A 23,170-nucleotide genomic window follows, 5' to 3' on the forward strand; every position below is an offset into this window, starting at 1 on the left:
GATTGCCATCCCATTGGTTAGAAAATCTGATTTAAAATAACGAACTTCAAAAATGGAAATAGTGCCTTTTACATATATTAAGCAACTGAGCCTTTTCACATAAGAATTCTTTGCATTGTTTATATACAGTAGGCTGTATAATCCCATTATATTAAAATAAAAGGTTTTTTTATATAGAGAGCAAAGTGGCCAGAGACTTTCAAAGAGACATTCTTAGGTACTTGTTTCCTAGCACGGCGCCCGTCGTGGGTCATCGCACACCTTAACTTAAGGTATGCGATGGCCGCGATGGACCCAATTTTCTGTGTATTATGAGCCTTTATTGCAGGCATTGAGAAAATCGCATTGATCGTGTCCATTGCATGCCATTATAATGGCATGCGATACGACCGTCGCGATCAACGCGATTTTACATAGGGATCAATGGTAAATTAGCTGTCAATGATAAAATTGCGTTGATCGTGTCCATCACATGCCATTATAATGGCATGCGATGCGACGGACGCGATCAACGCAATTTTACATAAGGTTCAATGTTAAATGGCCCAATGGACCCTATTTTTTTATTGTATACCCACCCTTATGGGTAATTTATATGTGAAATGCCTCCCCATTGTTAACGCCACCCCACTATTGATGCCAACCCGAAGCATGGCGAGCAGCGGCGGTACGCGTCCTGTGACCTTTTCATACCCCCACTATCCACGTTGGCGTGGAGTTGATTTTATAATGCCTGAGCCCGAAGCGCGTCTCAGGGACCATTTTACATTGATTCCAATGTAAAAATTGCGTTGATTGCATCGCATGCGATTTGGTTGCATGCGATGCGATCGACCCGATTTTTGGGGTCCCGATGCCTGCAATTAAAATCGCTGGCGCCGTGCTAGGAAACAAGTACCCATTCTTATTATATATCACATTGTTGTACATTGTACTCTGCATTCTTACCTAGGGCCAGATGTACTAAGCCTTGAAAAGCGATAAAAGGAGAGTGATAAACCACCAACCTTCCTATCTGTCATTTTTCAAACACAGCTGGTGACATGACAGTTAGGAGCTGATTGGCTGGTTGTTTATCACTTTCCATTTTATCACTTTTCAAGCTTAGTACATCTGGCCCCTAGAGCGGATATCATAATTTTATACAAATGGGAACATTCTAAAACGCAAGAGGAAGGTAATAAAGAAATAATTTTCATATTATCACTTTTCCATAGTCCTCCCCTGCGTTGTTCAGTCAGGTCAGAGGTCAGAGATAAAAACTGACGCGTTGCTTGATACCAAGGAAGATATTCCTAATCCCAAAACAATATAGCTGCTGCTAACCTGCAGTTTGTTAGTGACAAGTTGGGTGATCCAGGTACTGTAGCTACTGAAATCATTTTTGGAGACAGAATAGACAAGAGTAGGAATGGTAGCCCAGAGGATTCTGATTGCATCTTTACAACCCTCATTGTTAACAATCATTGTAGCAAGGAAAAGGAAAAAAGGCACCCAAGAGGATATACACAACTAGGTATACTGTACAGTGGCGCAAGTAGAAATTATTTCTTAGTGGTACTATAAGTGAGCGCCGTAGGCTCGCGCTCCAAAAGTAGGCATGGCCTTGTGTCATGAGGGAGTGTGGTCATATGAAACTAGACAAGTGGTTACATGACAATAGGGGCATGGCCACATTATGCCACACACCATAATGAATCTTACACATTATACCACACGCCGTACTGCCCATTACACATTATTCCCCACACGGTAATGCCCATTACACATTATGTCCCACACCGTAATGCCCACTTCAAATTATGCCCCACGCAGTAATGCCCAGTACACATGATGCCACATACCGTGATTGCCCATTACATATAATGCCACATAAGTGCCCGTTACCCATATGGTCATTGCAAGGAGTTTCTTTCTCAATGCCAGGGGCTTCATCGTCGATGCCAAGGGTGTTTCATGCTTGTTGCCATGGGGATTTCATGCTCATTGTCACAGGGTATTACATGCTCTGTCAATGGCAGTTCATGCCTGTTAACATGGGGGAGTGAGGCTCACAATGATAGCCACAAATTCGGCTGAAAGTGATGTGACAGCCGGGCAGAGAGCGGTGGGCTGCCGGCTGTCTACTGAGCTATTCCGCGGCTGTTTGACACTGTTCCCCTGACCCGCAGCCGCTGCTTTTGCATGCCGGCTCACCCTGCAGAACAGAAGTGATGTGACAGCCAGGCAGAGAGAGGTGGGCTGCCCGTCTGTCTTCTGAGCAGGTCCACGTCTAATTGAAATATTGCGCCAGGTCGCTAGCTAATAGGAATTTGCGGCCCGGCAGCCAATCAGAAGTGGCTCTTCTCTCTGCCCCGGCTATCACATCGCTTCCATTCTGCCCTCATGCAAAAGCAGCGGCTGCGGGTCGGGGGGGAGGGAGTGGTGCGGCATACCTGCAATATATTTCTCACAGGTATTCTGTACCACGCCGTATCCCCTTACTTGCACCACTGGGTATATAACAAAAATCAACATTTGGAGGAAATGTCATGTTTTGCAATGGAACAAATTATGATCTCAATCCAGCTGTTGCAATAATCTAAAATGTGCAGTTCACGGCTGACACTCCAAAACCATCAATGAGATCATGCAGATATCTAAAGAACAATGGGTCAAAATACCTCTAAACTAGTGGTTCGCAAACTCAGTCCTCAGGACCCAAAACCATTCACGGTTTCCAGAGCTAATTAGTTAATTTGCGATTCTATGAGGAGACCAGGAAAACATGCACTGTTTTGGGGCCCTGAGGACTGTTTGAAAACCTATGTTAAGCTGATTTTATCAAGAGATACAGGAAATGTTTGCTGTGAATAATGCTATCTGCGACACCAGCATTTAATACACCATAAACCAGACATGTCCAAAGTCAGGCCCGGGGGCCAATTGCGGCCCGTGCTGTCATTTCAAGCGGCCCGCAGCCTCTAGCTGGAAGCGGGCAGAGCATCAGATGTGGGAAGCACAGCACAGGACACTAAAGGAAACATACAGAGAAGGGAGGGGGCAGGCAGGGGGACATACAGTCAATGGGGGCAGAGTGGGGGTCATACAGTGAAGGAGGGTCAGGCCGGGGGACATACAGTGAATGGAGGCAGTGATGGCCATTAAGAGAAGGGGAGCAGGGGCAGGCTGGGGGACATACAGTGAATGGGGGGGCAGAGTGGGGTACATAGTGAATGGGGGTCATACAATGAATGGGAATCATACAGTGAAGGAGGGTCAGGCTTGGGGAAATACAATGAATGGAGGCACTGATGGACATTAAGTGAAGGGGGGCAGGCTGGGGGACAGAGTGAATGGGTGCAGAGTGGGGAACATACAGTGAATTGGGGACATACAGTGAAGGAGCAGGCTGGAGGAAATACAGTGAAGGGGCAGGCTGGGGGACATAGAGTGAGTGGGGGACCATTCTGATGTGATTAATGATTCAAAGAATCTCAGGCTGAATGGTCGGCCCCCACACATTTACACTTCACCAAATCTGGCCCTTGTCGCAAAAAGTTTGGACACCCCTGCCATAAACAGTCACTGAGGGACCAGCATGTGCAGTAATGACATGACATTTGTGTACAATTGTTTATTTGGAAACTTTTGATTTATCACTAGGGGCCTTATTCTGGTTGGTGCGTTCATTTCCGTATACTTTCGGATGCCGTTTTTTAGCCGTCTGCGCATGCGCGGGGAACACTATGCGCATGTGCCACGCATGGTCTACATACTTGTACTCACTAATACCGCACAGAAATGTGCACCGCAATCACTCGTGAAATATGGGCGTATTATGGGCGTCATTCGGAATGACACAGGGGCGTACTTTCAAAGTGGGCTAAACTGGGCGGAAACATGGGCGGACACGGGGGAGTGCACTTATTTTGGTAGGCGTGCATTCGGACAGCACACCGAATGCACGCGAACAAAAAGGCTAGAAATATGCGGTGTCCATAAGCAAGTATTGCTTTGCGGACACCACTCGGTCATGCGCTAGGCAATCGGAACGCCTAATCACTACAACCAATGTCAGGTGAACACAAAACAATCACCTCCTTTACTCATTCCTTGTTAATTACACGCTTGTCACTGCTTCAATTGGAACCATTGCAGCTTAAATGGAACTAAACACACACATATATGCTGCACTTTTCACACACTTTTACACTGCAAATAATGAACACAACTTCATAGTAATAATACAAATACGGAATGGGATTATATGGTCGACGAGTATTAGATCGACGGTGTTTTGGACGAAGCCGTTAGTCAGACTGTACGGTTTTATCGAAAGTGTATAGATAGACAGTAGCATATGGTCCATCATAGTTAGATCGAAATATGCAAGGTCTTACGGCAGAAAGGTAGACCGCTATTAGGTCGACCTGTATCTAGGTCGACCGCATTTTTATCGACAAGTACGAGGTCGTTAATCTCTAGGTCGTCCGCTATTAGGTTGACCGGTAAATATGTTGACCGTTTCAAGGTCGAAAATTACAAGGTCGATCAACAATAGGTGGACCGCTATAAGGTCAACAAGTGCAAAGTCAACTGTTTAGAATTTGAGCACATTTAGGACGCCTTACACAAGGTTCACCGTTAATAGGTTGACACATAAACCACGTTGTACAGCAGTATTCTGACATGGCACCACAAGTGCCACAATGACCTGGCACTGTGCAGCGCTGCAAACACCCATTACACCGTCACCCATGAAGCTCTCCACCCCTGGGATCCCTCCATCTCCCTAGCTTCACCCATTAAATACGGCACACCTATTGCCGGCTAAATGCAGACTCCCCAAGTCTCCCCATAGAGTCACACAGCCTCCCGTCTACATTTAGAAGCTCAACTCCACTCTAGCGCATTGCCGGGCCCTATCATGACTGCGGCGCCCAGTAGGCAGCTGCCCAGGGTGCCGGGATCTCGGGGGGAGCTAAAGTCTGCCTATCAAATATTCGAGGATTTCTGTGGAGGATCCCTGTTGTACTTAATGCAGCTGGCTGCTGTGGAACCTCTGAGACCTCCCCCACACTTTCCCTAGAGGCATACTTCCCTACTTTGGTGCCTAAGAAGACTTATACCGGCCCTTGTGGCACCACAAGTACCACAATGACCTGGCACTGCTCAGCGCTGCACACCCCCATTACACCGTCACCCATGAAGCTCTCCACCCCTGGGATCCCTCCATCTCCCTAGCTTCACCCATTAAATACGGAACACCTATTGCCGGCTAGATGCAGACTCCCCAAGTCTCCCCATAGAGTCACACAGCCTCCCGTCTACATTTAGAAGCTCATTCCACGCTAGTTGATAGCGCTTTGCCAGGCTCTATCATTACTGTGGCACTACAAGTGCCAGAATGACCTGGCACTGTGCAGCGCTGCAAACACCCATTACACTGTCACCCATGAAGGGCTCCACCACTGGGATCCCTCCATCTCCCTAGCTGCACCCAATAAAGACGTCACCCCGAAGCACCCCTATACCTGACTAAATCCAGACTCCCCAAAGTCACACAGCCTCCCGTCTACATGTAGACCTCAGCTCCATGCTAGTTGATAGCGCTTTGCCGGGCTCTGTTATTACTGTGGCACTACAAGTAACAACAGAGCCCGGCAAAGCGCTATCAACTAGCGTGGAATGAGCTTCTAAATGTAGACGGGAGGCTGTGTGACTCTATGGGGAGACTTGGGGAGTCTGCATCTAGCCGGCAATAGGTGTGCCGTATTTAATGGGTGAAGCTAGGAAGATGGAGGGATCCCAGTGGTGGAGCCCTTCATGGGTGACAGTGTAATGGGTGTTTGCAGCGCTGCACAGTGCCAGGTCATTCTGGCACTTGTAGTGCCACAGTAATGATAGAGCCTGGCAAAGCGCTATCAACTAGCGTGGAATGAGCTTCTAAATGTAGACGGGAGGCTGTGTGACTCTATGGGGAGACTTGGGGAGTCTGCATCTAGCCGGCAATAGGTGTGCCGTATTAATGGGTGAAGCTAGGGAGATGGAGGGATCCCAGGGGTGGAGAGCTTCATGGGTGACGGTGTAATGGGGGTGTGCAGCGCTGAGCAGTGCCAGGTCATTGTGGTACTTGTGGTGCCACAAGGGCCGGTATAAGTCTTCTTAGGCACCAAAGTAGGGAAGTATGCCTCTAGGGAAAGTGTGGGGGAGGTCTCAGAGGTTCCACAGCAGCCAGCTGCATTAAGTACAACAGGGATCCTCCACAGAAATCCACGAATATTTGATAGACAGACTTTAGCGGCCCCCGAGATCCCGGCACCCTGGGCAGCTGCCTACTGGGCGCCGCAGTCATGATAGGGCCCGGAAATGAGCTAGAGTGGAGTTGAGCTTCTAAATGTAGACGGGAGGCTGTGTGACTCTATGGGGAGACTTAGGGAGTCTGCATTTAGCCGGCAATAGGTGTGCCATATTTAATGGGTGAAGCTAGGGAGATGGAGGGATCCCAGGGGTGGAGAGCTTCATGGGTGACGGTGTAATGGGTGTTTGCAGCGCTGCACAGTGCCAGGTCATTGTGGCACTTGTGGTGCCACGTCAGAATACTGCTGTACAACCTATTAACGGTGAACCTTGTGTAAGGCGTCCTAAATGTGCTCAAATCATAAACAGTTGACTTTGCACTTGTTGACCTTATAGCGGTCCACCTATTGTTGATCGACCTTGTAATTTGCGACCTTGAAACGGTCGACATATTTACTGGTCAACCTAATAGCGGACGACCTAGCGATTAATGACCTCGTACTTGTCGATAAAAATGCGGTCGACCTAGATACAGGTCGACCTAATAGCGGTCTACCTTTCTGCCGTAAGACCTTGCATATTTCGATCTAACTATGATGGACCATATGCTACTGTCTATCTATACACTTTCGATAAAAACGTACAGTCTGACTAACGGCTTTGTCCAAAACACCGTCGATCTAATACTCGTCGACCATATAATCCCATTCCGATGGCGCAAATTAATTTATTTATTTTTTCAAAAAATTCTATGTTTTTTAACCTTAATATATAGTTAATAACAGTTCGAAGTTGTCTGTGTGTTTTTTTAAAATGGAAAAGTATATGTGTAACTTGTTTATAATCTTTTAAATAAGCAAACTGTACATACTGTATATAGATTATGTTATGTTCACATGCTGTAAGGGTTAATGTGTGTAATGAATATAGTAGTAATGTGTTTCAGTATATATTAGGATTTAATTGATTCAAATAGACAACAATCCCTTTTTAATGAGGTTGCCTAATTGCATAAGTGGGTCATGTGTTCGCTGTGTGTGCTCAGAAAAATAGTGTTGTATTGAGCGTAAATACTCCGCATCGGTGCCTACGGCCAGGTTCCCGTACGTTCTAACGCGGTAAGACCGTGCTTACGCTGTAAGACCGTGCAGAATCTGTATGTCCACCGCACACGCAAGGTTTTTAGGTCGTCCGTACACACGAGTGAGTCCGTCCGAATGCGGAGGCTCAATGGGCGTTTCTACGGACGATGTCCGCATAGCGTTGTGTGCGGCCCGCTCCGTAAGAATTCGGGAATGTACGCACCGATCAGAATAAGGGCCTAGATCTCAATTGAAGACTATATTTTTTTCAGTCAGATGAATTCAGATAACACCCACATATGTTTCTGCAATGGGGCGAGAACGCATACGAATTCTCTGGATTACACATATGGTGCTAAACACTTTTCATTGCTCATATTAATTCCTTGCTATAATGTAATCAGAATAAAATTATACATCAGTGGGTGGTTTCTATTACATGGTGCATAATCCTCTCCTGGCTTTGACTTTTTCTCATTTGCCCTTATACTTGAGCGCATCTGTGTGTAGCTAAAACCTTGGGTCAATGCAACCTGCAGTAACATGCCGGAAGTGGGTTACAGAGCTCTTCAGTTTTATAGGGTCACTTTTACTTTCTGTTGGTTATTATGTCTAACCACCCTCATTGTTAATTAGCACTTCTCAGAGTCGGACAGATTTGTGAGCTGTACGTGTGTGGGACATTACTATGGAGACTGGTGTGTGTGGGTGTATGTGTCTACGTGTGCTGGCTGGTGGATTGTGTCCTGATCTGTGTATTAATAGCTGCCTTTGGAAACTGTAATTTATCATTTCGATAACCTGCATTTATATCATAGTAGACCAAGCCATACATTACACACAGATCTGACAAAGGAACACTTAAAATCGAAAGAATACATTAAAAAAGGCAGCTGAGGCACAGACCGCTGATAAGAGATTCATTAAGTGAGCATTGCTGTATCAGGGTATGTCAGATCCTTGGGAATGTCTACATCAGCAACAGATTACACCCCCCTCTGTACGGGCCTGCAAATCTGGGACTTGGGATCTGGGACAGATATGTAAGGACGTGTAAGCCCACTACACACAACAAACCTTTTTCCATTTTACTTCCACTCTAAAGATGTTACCTGGGAAAGACAACACTGTTGCTCCACAGAAATATTGCATGACAACTTGTCTATTGGGAATTTTAAATTAATTCTTGTCCTATTATGACCATATCCAAGGGAAAATGGCTGCCCTTGGGTTGTTCTCACTGAATGACCGCCTAACCAAGGATCTATTGACAGACTAGTGATCTATACCATTTTCTTAGTAACAGGCTCCTCTTCCTCAGGATATTTTTCTTATTGGCTGGCGTATTGGTTTGGGTTTGGTCCAGTTAGACAAGAGCACAATGGGATCCTCTTAGCCAAGTTGTTGTGGGGCCTACACACGGGGTGACACTGCTGAGAGATCTGAGCAATGTAGATCGCTCAGCACACAGCGCTGTGTGCTGAGCGATCTGTCAGGGTCAGTATTCTCCAGTGAGAACACTGACCCTGACCGGTGATCTCACTAGAATTATCCAGCATGCTGCATAATAATCGCTGGGCGATAGGGCCGCACATCGCTATGGCCCCTACACACGGAGCGATGTAGGGGCATTTTCTAAGCGATCTAGTCAGAAAATGCCCTGAGATCGCCCCATGTGTAGGCCCCATTGGTCTTTAGTAAATAGAGAAGACGATGACCAGATAAGACATGTGAAGAGATTGGACCTTGGCTCACTGTGGGCCAGATATATCAAGCTTCAAAAGTGATTAAGTGGAGAGTGATAAACAGCCAGACAATCAGCTCCTACCTGTCATTTTTCAAACCCAGTCTGTAACATGGCAGTAAGGAGCAGTTGTTTATCACTCTCCATTTTATCACTTTTTGAAGCTTAATACACAGTGGTGCCTGATGGCATCCCGACAGTCCAATCTCCCACAGTCAGTATACTGACGTTGGAATCCCGACTGATAAAAGCCTGACAGTCTGTATCCTGACTTACTTGGGCTATTCCTCGTGGGGGTCCATGACACCCATAGAGGGAGAATAGAACCTGTGGCAAGTGCAGCGAGCCACCAAGCCGCCTATTCACCGTCTGTCTATTGACCATAAAAATCCCATTTGTTGGCAGCTCATACCACACCCCAGGCTCAGCCCTACCTTTTAGAAGGTATGTGCCAGTGCTGGCTGAGAAATACATAAGACGGTATAAAAAGTAACACATTTTATTAATAATAATAATAAATGATATATTGGCAATCCAATGAATAAAATAATTAGAGAAATTATGTATAATTGACACAGTCTCTCACTTGGCTGAAATATTGTTAAAAAGTCATAACAGCTGAACAAGGCAAAAACATATTACCATCCTTGGTTGTCCTCAGAAATATGTTTGGAGGAATTTGTAATCAAAGAGGTTAATTGGATGACCAAAATTTACCAATGCGCTATGATTTCAAGAGCTCAAGACTCCCAGCAAATGGCCTGCTCTGACATCTGATTTTTAGGGGTCGTGCTTGTTATCCCCACGGCTTCAGCGTTTCTCTCAGATTCAGTACCAGCAAAGTGCACTTAGGTTTGGGAGAAGTGGGTAGGTCACTGTTGGTATGGGTCCTTGTCAGCTGTTGGTTAGGTAATGCTCAACACGTTTCCCCGGATAGGAAAGTGTCCGGCTTCCTCAGGAGCAAGTGAAGTTTAAATAAGGGGCTGACTACCCCTAGTGCCAGCAGCTGTTAATTGTGCACCACACACACTTTCCCTCAGCCCTACCATTCAATGCTTCTATCTAGTCGCAATTAACCATAAACCTTCAATATATCCTCATAACTAAACCAGTTGAGACCAGTGGTGACTCGATGTGACAATATATCCTCATAACTAAACCAGTTGGGACCAGTGGTGACTCGATGTGACAATATATCCTCATAACTAAACCAGTTGGGACCAGTGGTGACTTAATGTGATGCAGCGCAGTCCAAAATTAAAATAGGGAAGCAACCAAGCCTACACAGTTTGAGTTATGTGTATCCAGGTAATGCTACATATTAGCCTATTCACTAAGCAATTGTGTTTCATACTTTTAATTATTTTTCATAGGTTTGTGATATATTTAAGTGTTATGGGTCCAGATACCATCATTATTAGATTTTTTTAATAAAAGGTTCATTTGATCTAACAGTCCGAGTTCCCCAATTTCCGAGCGGACATTTTTCTCTTTGATTTTTTTTCTGTTACTGTTTTTTTTTTTCTCTCAAGGGAACATCTCCACAATTTATATTGCCCAACTTATGGATAACCATTTATTTGTGGATTTAACTTATGCCACTGTATACTAACATAGTTTCCAATGACTTTCAGTGCTTAGGATCCATCCCCCTCTTTGTTTCCTGTATATTATATAATATATAATAATCCATGTCTCACCTTTTCCTTAACCATTGCCACTGGTTGTTAATTGTTATTAGTCACTTTTTCAGCAAGGGTAAAACAGATGCCCCCCCCCCCCCCCCCCCCCCCCCCCGCTGTACCAGTCAGATATCTCTTTTCATGGCATCTCTTGCACTGATTGTATCTAAGCTACTTGCTGATTGGTTGCTGGGAAGCTTGCACATCTGTTCTTAGTAATTTATGCATGTTGTCTGTGAACCTTTTTCCACCAGCATTAATGCACGCTCTGGTATTTGGAAATGTGACAGCAATTATTCAACGCCTCTATGCAAGGAGATTCCTATATCACAGCCGTACTCGGGATCTACGAGATTACATCCGTATCCATGGGATCCCCAAGCCTCTAAAGCAGCGTATGTTAGAGTATGTCCAGACAACATGGGCAGTAAACAATGGTATTGACACTAATGCGGTAAGATCATGGTTGTAGGGTGTAGACTTTTTTTTTTTAAATAATTGTATGTATTTGGCTTTCCTCTGTGAATAAGTTAACCCAAAAAAGGGTTAGAAATACTGCGCTATTGTATTAATTTTCCTTTTAAGAATTGATACACCATGAATGAACACACATGAACAGGAGCAAGATGGAGACTGTTTTCGAAAAATATATCAAAATAATGTATTTATACATACAAAGAATATATCTTATTTACTAGGCGGCCACCTATAAAAAATTCAGATCAATTATACATAATAAGTACCAATAAATTTGAAATGAATTATAATGCGCATATATTAAAAACAATTCAATAATGGAATTTGCATGTGGATGGACTTTGATAATAATAACTATACTTTGTCCAGCTTCCAAAATTATTTGAAAAACTTTGTGGCTGAATTTTGGAAGCTGGTATAGTTATTATTATCAAAGTCCATCCACATGTAAATTCCATTATTGAATTGTTTTTAATATATGCGCTTTATAATTAATTTCAGTTTTATTGGTACTTATTATGTATAATTGATCTCAATTTTTTATAGGTGGCCGCCTAGTAAATAAGATATATTCTTTGTATGTATAAATAAATTATTTTTATATATTTTTCTGAAACAGTCTCCATCTTGTAACTGTTCATGTGTTTATTCAAGGTGTATCAATTCTTAAAAGGAATATAATACAATAGCGCAGTATTTCCAACCCTTTTTTGGGTTAACTAGTTCTACCTTGTGTGGATTCCGGATCCAGGTTTTCTGGCTCCAGATCCAATACATTTTATATGCTCAGACACCTGGGCATATAGAAAAACTGCAGCTTATATTTATATCCAAAACATAACCAATTACATTGATCATAACCTTAGATATATTAGCGCCCAATCTGGTCCCTGAAATTCAGTGACCAAATATTTGTTTTTTTCCTCTGTGAATGTCATATTGGGTCAGGGTATAAACCCTTTGAGTGCCAAGTGAATTTGTCAAAATTGGTGTGAAAATTGCCAAGCAAACATCTTTATTTATTATAATGACCTGTAATGTTACCTTATATAGGAAATATAATCTATTTTTACATAACATTTTTTCATTTGAATTTATATAACAAATGTGAGCAACGCTGGCATTTTTAGCAGATATTTTGCACATCTCTCACAGAGATGTTGGCACTGAAAGGATTAAAGATTCTGAAGCCTTTTTATTGTCCTTTCATATTTTGCAGCTCCTGCACAGTCTTCCAGATGAACTACGGGCAGACATTGCTATGCACCTTAACAAGGAGCTGCTCCAAATGCCTCTGTTTACCCTAGCAAGCCGTGGCTGCCTGCGCTCTCTGTCCCTGAACATTAGACCATCATTCTGCACACCAGGAGAGTATCTTATTCGACAGGGGGATGCACTGGAAGCCCTGTACTGTGTCTGCTCCGGATCCATGGAAGTCCTCAAGGATGGAATTGTGTTAGCCATACTAGGTGTGCATACTAGGTGTGATATTATTCATCAGATGTGCGCAGTCGTCTTCTCTAGTCGGAGTCCGCATTGGGTGGTCACACTCAATAAAGTTGCTACAATATAACTTTATTTGCTTAAAAATGTATATACAGTACATGCAATTTACTAGAGGAAACGCACACTTTTTTAACTCCTCCTTTTGGGAGGAGCCCCAAGAGGAGATGCAGGTGATCAAACTTCGGTAAGCCCTCCAGTTTGTTTAAAAGTCCCAGTCTTGCTCTAGCTGTGGGGAATTAAATAAATTATCTACAATTTCCAGAAAAACAACAGAAGCCCCCACCCCCCAGAACAGTTGCACAGCAGTAGACTTCTTCTTATAGGAACATTGAGGTCCAGTCTACTCCCTCATAAAAAGCACATAGCTTTCACAACCCCCTCAGAACTCAGATCTGGGGGTGACCCGGTCAAGTTGCTCATCATCCATCTGGCTTCTTCTGTCCATTGCTGCCTCTAGAACTCTGATTGGTGGATGGATAGATGGAGCTATTCACCAATCAAACTGTGGAGACAACCCACCACTCTGATTGTTGGAAAGGTCTGACCATTACTCAAACAGCAGCAGAACAGGACAGCTGTGAGGACACTTCATGTGATGTACATGTCTTCTGCAGTAGGAGGGCTAGTATACAGAAGATTACAGCTACCTATCTTTTTAATCATTACTGTGGCCCCCTTCCCATCTCTCTATGTTTTTTTTTTATTTCTTCCTCCCCATCTGTATATAGCCTAGTTGTTCCCAAACTTTCTTGAATCACAGTGCCCTAGAGCATCAGTAATTTGTTCACAGCACCCCTGGGATAAAAGTTATGTATTGATAAATTTAGTAAAAATATTAAAATAAGTAAATTGTGGCCACCTGTCATCCTTAGGTCAGTTATGTGGTGGTGTTCTTTTCTGTTCTCTTCTCCTCGGAGGTGCATCTTCTCACTACTTCTGATCAATTATACTATTTATGGAGAGGAGTATCTTATCTCCGACAACATTTTTATATGGTGTAAATCAGGGAAAAGGCAAAAATAACACAATTGTGCAGGTGGATAAAAAAAATGAACACAAAAATGTAGCAAAACGGATATTTAAGTAAAATAATTATATATATATATGGAAACAATATAGACCAGCACAAAGTCTGTATGTATGGTATAATTGGTCAGTCCTCCTTTAGTAAGGTGCAGTGCAGCTTCACCCAGCAGTAACTACCACGGCACCAAAAAGCAGTGGTGGCTGGCACTTTATCCCAGCAATGGGGTACAGCACACCCTGTAGCAGTATGCGGTAGCAGCTGAGAGGTTTTTTGTTGGCTATTTGGCACTTTCTATGGGCAAAACCTCCACTTTTGCATTTTTAGAAGCCTTAGTAAAAAGAAAAAATGTATCACCTGGTAGCACCGCTTTGTTCATTGACACAATTAATTCTGTGCATCTCTGTTTATAGGGAAAGGTGACCTGATTGGCTGTGAAGTATCTTTTGAGGACACTGTGATTAAAACAAATGCGGATGTCAAAGGCCTGACATACTGTGACCTTCAGGGCATCAGTCTGAAGGGACTACGTGACACACTGTCACTTTATCCGGAATATGCACATAAATTCACGAGTCAAATCACACAGCAGCTCAGTTACAACTTGGGAGACAGCAGATGTGAGCCTGAGGTAAGTAAATACAATCCGATCAACAGAGAACCAGAACATAATTATTCTTTTACATGTTAAAATGGATCTTTCTGCTGATAACTTGACATATCTTTGCATATTGCACATTGTTTAAAACATTACTGAAATATTTTTAATCAATGAACTTGTTCTTATCTCACATACTTCCTAAATGGCAATCAGAGACATCAGCTTTGTATATTAGCATAATTATTACTAATATATAGCAAAGGCAAACACTGGGGGGGGGGGGGGGGGGAGGTGATTTCCTGTTGCTTAGGAACCCCACTTCCCCACAACCTGGCCAGTGGCTACTACATACAAGTGACCAAATTCAGCATGGAATGCTAATCAGAGAATTAAAAATCTGTTTGATTAACAAAAGACTGCATGTGCGCAACATCAACTATGTACAATTGTGCATGCGAAGCAGCATTAGTGAATACATTTCCGTAGAATTAGAAGATGCAGAGTAGTCGCAGTTTGATTGACAGGAAGCCAGCGTTTAGGGATGGAAACATAGCTTTTTTGGGTGTGTTTGTAAAGACGCAGAGATGCCCAGGCATTTTTCTGGCTGGGTCTCTGACATCAGCGGTGACCACTCCCAGCCTGGTTTTTGAGCAGATTAGTGGGAGCCCTAGACTGGCGCAGATGGAAAAAACTCATTAACATTTTAGTCTTTGTGAATGGACTACAAATGGATCTCTATACACGTTGATTTTTCAATTTTGCAAGGGGACAATTTTGCAGTAAAGAGCGCACATCGAATGCGTTTTTTTATTATTACAAAACAACACAGATAGAAAGTGAGGATGTTAAGGGGAGAAAGTGTGGACCAGGGAGAGAGAGGGAGACAGTCATTGTGAGAGGGAGACAGTCAGAGGGAGATCGTGAACATCTCAACGAGAAGGTGTGAGCAGGAGAGGCACTACCTGGCCACAGTACAGGATGGGGGGTGGGGGGGCATAGACAGACAGATGGAGCATTAAATGGGTGCATATATGGCAAAACAGACGGATGGACAGAGCACCATAAGGGTGTATAACAGGCAGATGCTCAGATGGGGAAGGGGGCATAAAACAGATGGACAGAGGTATAGATAGACATACTGATGGGCATTCTCTTGAAAGACAAATGGGGGGCATAGACGGCAGGCGGATGGATGGGCGCATGATGGCGGAGAGAGGGGCGAGATAGTATGATCCCTCCATCAGCCGTGAAGCAATCCTTATTGCAAATATGCTTCTGGGCATTGCACAAAATGGGAATTTAGAAGTGGGGGAATGGAAATAGGATTCCAACAGCCCCAAATCATATAATCCTAGGGATCCCTCTTACTCGCAACATGCTCTCCTTTGTGTCTTGTCACATGTGTCTGTCTCCTTTAATTACCCCTATGCAACTCACTCCCTGACACTTCTCACTGCTTACCGCCACCCTTCACCCCCTACTGAAGTCTTCCTCTCTAACCCCAAGTCTTAAGGTGCCCATACACCGGTGCGATATGGCCTTTTTTCATGAGATTAGGACGCATTGCTGCGATAAATCTCATGCAAACTGGCACATCACAGGTGGTTTTGGTGTGATTGCGATGCGATACACGCTCCCGTGCGCCTCACATCTCAATTGCAGATCTCACTGGCTGCCACAAAGATTTGTCGCAGCCCATTCAGCCCTAATAGGATCGCATGAGATACGTTGCATCCAAAAGGGCCGAATACAATGTATCATATGGGATCATGTCCCCCAGGAAGGTCCCACCCACATTGCAAGCAAATTGCGTGCAACCAGTTGGTGAGATACATCTTATTGGTGTATGGGCACCTTTATCCTCTGTGCTTTTTTTTCACCCACTGTAGCTCTAGAAATGTGTTTTCCCATATACAGTGCATAGAAATATATAAGGTGAAGAAATGTGCTTTCCCATGTATGATACATAGAAATGTGCTTTCCCATATACGGTGCATAGAAATATGTAAGTTGCTTAGAAATGTGCTGACCCATGTAATTAGAAACTGGTTGGATAAAAAGCATCTTATTGCAATGACAGGCCAATGCAGCAACTCCGATACTTGCCAATACATAGAAATACAAATAATTGATTTATAATGTAACTAAAAATGAAGTGAACATATCCTTCTTGCCAGCCACTGTTCTGGGGCAGGGCCAGATTAACAATGGGGCGTATGGAGCTGCAGCTCCAGACCTCCACATAAAAAAGGGGCCATCGTCACCAAAGCATGATGTCTACCAGGCAGACACCAGCCGGCCACATGGCTGCCTATAAAGCATGTTACATTCCTATTTTACACATTTAATCAATTTTGGTACTTTCATATATTTAGGGAGACATTGGGGTGTATAGTGTATGGGTTATACATGGCATTGGCATCACCTCCTCCACTTTTATAATAGGTCCAAGCCCATTAGGCCCTTAATCTGGCCCTGGTTCCACCTCGTCAGGTTCAAGATTATACAATAAGGCAATATGAAATAGTATATACTGTCATAAGCAAAACCACTGACACACATCCAACTAATAACTAACTGATGTATCATAATAGATGGGAGAGTCAGTGAATGGCTAAAGGACTATATATAACAGCAAAAATTTATCAACCACAAATCTATAAACTAAACCTGTGTAAACAATATGCTGTAACAGGCAGAAGTCCCTCCTTTAATATCTGTATAACAGTCTCCATACTATGGTAACTAATTGATGCATATATGCTGCCAGTTTATGTGTATGGGATGCAGTCACTTTCCCGGCGGTTGGAATCCCAGCGGTCAAAATCCCGACGCCTGAATCCTGACCGCTGAAATCCTGGCACTTTGTCCCTTTGTGGGTGTCCACAACACCCATAGAGGGAGAATAAATTAGTGTGCGGAGCATAGCGAGGCACCGGGCCCGCAAGGGGGGCAATCCACGTCCCCCCCCTTGTCAGGATTTCGGCATCAGGATTTTGACCGCCGGGATTCCATACCAATTCCCTGTGTATGGTTCTTAGCAGTGAATAGTACAAATACACAACAGCAGAGGGCGTAGTTTGTGATCTGGAATGACTGTTTAGTGTTCCCATGTGACCTCTGTATTGTTATGCTATTCTGTATGTTTTAGACTAAAACCCATACCCCACAGCCTCCTGGGAAAGAAGATCCACCAGATCAAGGTTCCCCAAATGTAAATGCTTCTTTACTTACTCCAAAGTCATCACCCCATCTGCGCCTCTCCCCATCTCGATTTTCTAACTGGAGTCCTCAAACAAGGTCAAGGGAAGTGACACCCAGGAACACACCTCAGAGGGTGCGCACTGCTGACCCACAAATACCCCTGCCCTGCACCAGACCAGCAGATCTAAGCCCCAGGTAAGGCGCATCAAAAGCATGGTCGTACTCTCATGTTCAATTCATTCAGGTCCGACATTGTAGCGACAGACCTAATAATTACCAAGTGTTGCTTTTAGGGTTGTAGATGGCATAGAAGAAACAACTGGTTTAGCCCAGCAGAAGTTCACCTTTTCCAACTGTGGTACGAATCTAAACGCTCAAGGTAAAACCAATCTTTTTAATATCATGTTTCTTTGTGTTGCACAGCTCACATTATGCCAGGGTTACCTACCTGAGAGAGGTCCTTCAGGGAGAAAATGCTCTGTTCCTGGACTTCCCTGGTAATGTATGATTGCCATCACCTGTGGGGAGCTAGGTAATTGATAAGAAAGGTGTTTCACCACAGGTGATGGTAATCATACATTACCAGGGAAGCCCAGGAACAAAGCATTTTTTTTTTACCTGAAGGAGAGGGTCATGTAGACAACCCTGCATTATGCTCAGACATGTTCTTTTAGGAATTGTAGTGCTCGTCCTCAGCTGGAGGTACCTGCAACAGATGGGGAGGAAGCGTTTATAGCCTCCCTGTATGGTATGGTCCATTACAGTTTTTACTACTTCCTCAGACCATACAGGGAGGCTGTGGTCCAGTGATGGCTAACCTTGACACTCCAGCTGTTGTTGAACTACACATCCCAGCATGCCCTGCATCAGTTTTAGCATGGCCAAATAGTAAAACTGTAGCAGGGCATGCTGGGATGTATAGTTCAACAACAGCTGGAGTGTCAAGGTTAGCCATCACTGCTGTAGTCTATTCATCCTCTTCTCCCTGGTGATAGCTGTCAGTCACCCATAACCAGAGAGGACACCCCATGGAAGAGGATGGGCAGGAGGCGCACTACAAGATCCAAAGTGGCAGAGATTGCTGCATGGGGTCTGTCCAGTCTAGAGTCCCAGGGTCCGGACCGTTTTGGTTTTTACCCAATCCGGTATGAATCGGGCCCTGTGTTGGTGAAAAAGGGTCAGGGCAGGCTCTCACCATTTATGAAGAATAAAAGTGTAAATAAACAGCTGAGAACTATGGGGTGTGTGTGGTAGCCATCAGGATACACAAGATATCTGGGGCTAGATGCACTAAGATTCAAAAGTGATAAAATGGAGAGTGATGTGACAACCAGCTCCTACCTGCCATGTTACAGGCTGTGTTTGAAAAATGTCAGGCAGGAGCTGATTGGCTGGTTGTTTTATCAAACACAGCCTGTAACATGGCAGGTAGGAGCTGATTGGCTGGTTGTTTATCACTCTCCATTTTATCACTTTTGAATCTTAGTGCATCTGGCCCCTGGTGACAAATAGGCAATGGCAGATGACAAAGCTAACAGGTTACCACTAGCTGAAAACCCAAAATGTACGAGTTAACAGTTCCATCATAAAGGACAGTAGGCTTGTATGAGGCTGTACCATGCAGTGACATCTGATAGCAATAATATATTCTCAATCTACTTTATTATTTGCAGATCATATCCTTCTGACATCAGAACCAAGAGCTACTGAAAGCATGGACCGTCTCAGCCAGGCGGTGAGTGGCCGCGGGAATTATTCATGTATAATGTCATCTATATACACATATATAAATAATGTCTAGTGTCTGTGAGTCTCCGAAACACTGCCATCTGCTGGCAGAGAGTGAAACTACAGTTTTTTCCCACACATGCACAGACATAGAAGGTAGCAGACTAAAGGTGGCCATACATCAGAAAGACCGTAACAATCATGATTGTATCCAATTTCCCTTCAACTCCCTGGCAGTCCTTGGTGGTTTTTGGACACACAATGTACTCACAATCTGTCATACAATCCATCTTCTGCAAGATTGTATGATTGAAGCTTCATTTAAATAGGGGGATGGCCTAGTACAGTGGTTCCCAACCTTTTTTCTCTACCGTACCCCTTAATTAGGCTTTTAAATTATGAGTACCCCCTTGTGTCAAATCACCCCCACCCATCCCGTCAGGGTTGTACCGGAGCCACAATGTTTCGCCTGTCTTCAGGTGCTGCCTAGTGAAGTACTGTTTCTACATACAGCTGTTTACATTAATTGATTAATAAAATTAGCTTTATATATATATTGATACTGGGAGTGCTGGTCCCTGATTCAGAGTGGAACATCTTTGGATTGCCCACATTTGATGAGGAAACACATTTATATACATACCGGTCACCCCATTGTAATTATTAAGAAGAGTGCCTTTCCCCCATGTACCTGTGTGTGTGTGTGTGTGTGTGTGTATACACACACAGAGTGGCGTAACTACTAATTCTGCATTTTCAGCGGGACGGCGCAGTGAGTAATAATAGTCCTGCAGCCCACCACTGCACACACATAATTTTTTCAAAACATGTGTTAGTAACCTGGGCTTGTAGGCTTCCTCGATCCCTCGATAATTCTCGCTGCAGCCGCCCACTCCACCGGCAATGTTTGTGGGCCAGATCCTGCAGAGGAGGAGGCCGAGGAGCTTCTTAGGAGTTTCCCTGATGGTGGAGACGGAGGCGGAAGTGATGCGATGCGTCTCCGTCTCTCCGGCAACCCAGCTGCGTCTCTGTCTCCCCGGCAACCCGCCTGACTTCTGCAGCCATTACAGGACGGGCCGCCGCATATCCCCGTGCGGGCTAACGCAGAAGTTGCGGGGAGCATTTTGCTACATTACATTACATTACAGGATAAGCTGCTGCGTACCCCCAAGACGGCCGCCATGTACCCCCAGGGGTACGCGTACCACCGGTTGGGAACCGCTGGCCTAGTAGGATCAAAAGGATTGGAGTACCAAAAATCTATTTTTTTTTTTTTTATTTTTTTTACATGTTGCCAGCAACTACCGATCTGCTCACATCTGCTGTGTTATGCCATTATTATATAGCCCGAATGCAGCAATCCTCTGAAAACTGTTTTCAGAGTAGTGACAGAATTGTGCAAAACGACATCCACCGCTCTCTTCAGCCACCCGCCCATCTGCCACTGGAAGCTTCTGTGGCTCCCAGCATCTTCACTGCCACGGGCCGCCCGGAAGCTGCACCTCTCTTTTCTGCTAGTCAGGGAGGGAGTGTCACATGACTCTGGTTGTATGAGCCATCTAAAGACAGATTGCATGTGCTTAAAAGCACGTGCAATCTGCTCCCAATCACCACTGATCTGACATTGAAGCGGGATCACAGAAGAACAGGCCCGACTTTAGAAGCTGTCGGGCCCGTTCTGCCAATAACGACCGTGGATTGTCGCGATCGAGGCCGCAGATCGACAATCCACAGGCGTTTTCACGGCCACGCCCCCTTTGTGCTGATCGGCAGATGGGACATTGAATCCCGCCTATCGTTCAGCTGTCGGGCTGACCACAAACGGGCCAGGATCATGGCTGTCGGCAGGGATCGACAGCTGTGATCCTAGATTGAATACCCCCATAATCTTTCCAAGTCCAAAAGCAATGGCACTCCAGAGGCAATTTCAAAAACTATTCTATTGATGTACAAGCTTTTGGGGTTTTACCGCCTTCCTCAGAATACAATACTACAGCAACAAAGACAGGTACTCACCAAAACGATTTTGGCACAATCCCATCAATCTGGATCCAATTCAGACAGATTGGATGCAGATTTGGTCAAAATCGTTTGGTTGGATCTGAATTGGATCCGAATCCGATCCTACCCGCTGCAGGTAGGATCTGTAAAAGATCCATTCATCTGAATACAGAGGGGATCAGATCGTATGCAAATTGTATGTAAATCGTATGCAAATCGTACGATCTGATTTGCATACGTTTTGCATCCAATCCAAATCGTTTTGGTGTGTACCCAGCATAAGAAATGTAAAATAACATTGAGAAGGCTCTATGAATATATTGATTATGAAATGCTTCCCTCCCCCACAGGTGTCTGATTTATCGTGCCAAGTGCAGGAGCTGCGGGAAGGCCTGCAGTCACTCAGCCATGCAGTGCAGTTATCCCTCATGCCATACAGCCCCTCATCCTGCTGCCATGGCGACTTCCATACACACTGTGGGAGCAGTGTAAACTCTCCAGGGGAGACAACAAGTACATGTCCCTCAATCTTTCATCCTCCAAGAGTAGAAAAAGCTTCTCAGGTCTGCTACATTCACAATGCCTCACCAGCCTGCTCTGACGGACATTTATCTTGGCTGTGGGCTCCCCCTACTCCTCTCTGGCTGCACTGCACAGGATTTGAACAAAGAGACTACAGCCAGCAGGGTTCTTCCACAGCAGCCCCAGAAGAGCATCAAAATACCACGGATGCTCACGCTGTAGAAATGCACTTTATGCTTCCACACATGGGAAGTAACACAGAGCCAGAATGCTGGCCAGGAGCAGAAGGTACAGGGGTGTGAGGAGCAGCGGATCAGTATTAGACTGTCAGTACGGAACAAGGTTGTTGGTCTCGAAGCAAATCATGGACATGGGAGTAATAGAGCGGTGAAGGAGCACTTCACACACATATACATGAAGATATGCAAAGTCCTCCCCAGTGATCAGGAGGTACCCTATGTGCAGCAGCTCAGGTGGAATTCTTCAAAAATACCCCAAAACCTTAAAGATGTTTTACTTGCTTTAGGTTCTCATTAAGTAAACATTCTCTGCTTCCCTCTTCCATCCCCTTATTACCCACTGCCTCCCTGTCACAATAGCGGGTACTTCACCGACCACACATGTGGCGGCCATTCTGTGACTTGCTGGGGTCCTGTAATCATTTTTATTGTCTGACGGGGTCCCAGAGAAAAATAGTTCGAGAACCCTTGGGCTAGAAGAGGTTTTAAGCAGTGATAAAGGGAGGAGAAGTGATAAAGTGCCCGGTACTTTATCACCGGCCAATCAGCTCCTAACTGTCTTTTTAAACCCAGCCTATAACTTAAGTCAGGAGCTGATTGGCCAGTGATAAAGTACCAGGCACTTTATCACTTCTCCTCCCTTACCACCGCTTCATACATCTACCCCTATGAGAACTATAACACAGGTAGGGGGGTCAGCACCAATTTCACTGCATGTAGCAAATGTAATACTTTGGAGATGGATGTAAGCTTATAAAACGATTTTACTTTGTCCGCTTGTCTTATGCTACAAATCATTCTCCTCCATGAGTAAAAACCAACCTTATTATACAAAGTGAAGTCGGTACTTGGGGTACAGCCAATGCACCATATGACAGATGCTTCTACTAACATGCATGGACCGAGAACACAACCCCCTACTCTGCTTTATGGTTTGGCTATAAAGTATTGATGTTTATTTTGTTGGAATGGTTAGAAAATATGCATGAAGGCAGAGTCTATAGTGTCAGATAAACAATCAGTGGTAGGAATACAAACTAGTAAACAAGGGCCACAACCAGTAATTGGTACGTCATAG

At 44.5% G+C, this 23,170-nt stretch overlaps 1 protein-coding gene across 2 annotated transcripts in view; it reads left to right on the forward strand.

Annotated features, from left to right (window-relative positions):
• The window catches only part of KCNH3 (potassium voltage-gated channel subfamily H member 3), a 60,563-nt gene extending 37,699 nt beyond the window's left edge, over positions 1-22,864 (forward strand). The window contains exons 10-16 of one of the 2 annotated variants that reach the window (XM_083169110.1): positions 11,045-11,244; positions 12,487-12,736; positions 14,211-14,428; positions 17,550-17,797; positions 17,896-17,981; positions 19,276-19,337; positions 21,682-22,864. In XM_083169110.1, the coding sequence (XP_083025236.1) occupies positions 11,045-11,244; positions 12,487-12,736; positions 14,211-14,428; positions 17,550-17,797; positions 17,896-17,981; positions 19,276-19,337; positions 21,682-22,155 (1,538 nt within the window). In that variant the 3' untranslated portion in view covers positions 22,156-22,864. The remainder of the gene's footprint in view (positions 1-11,044; positions 11,245-12,486; positions 12,737-14,210; positions 14,429-17,549; positions 17,798-17,895; positions 17,982-19,275; positions 19,338-21,681) is intronic. The other variant, XM_083169111.1, reaches the window with a different exon arrangement.
• Positions 22,865-23,170: the final 306 nt, after the last annotated feature.

This window comes from Crinia signifera, chromosome 2 (genome assembly GCF_055691185.1).
Source record: "Crinia signifera chromosome 2, ASM5569118v1, whole genome shotgun sequence".
Lineage (NCBI taxonomy): Eukaryota > Metazoa > Chordata > Amphibia > Anura > Myobatrachidae > Crinia > Crinia signifera.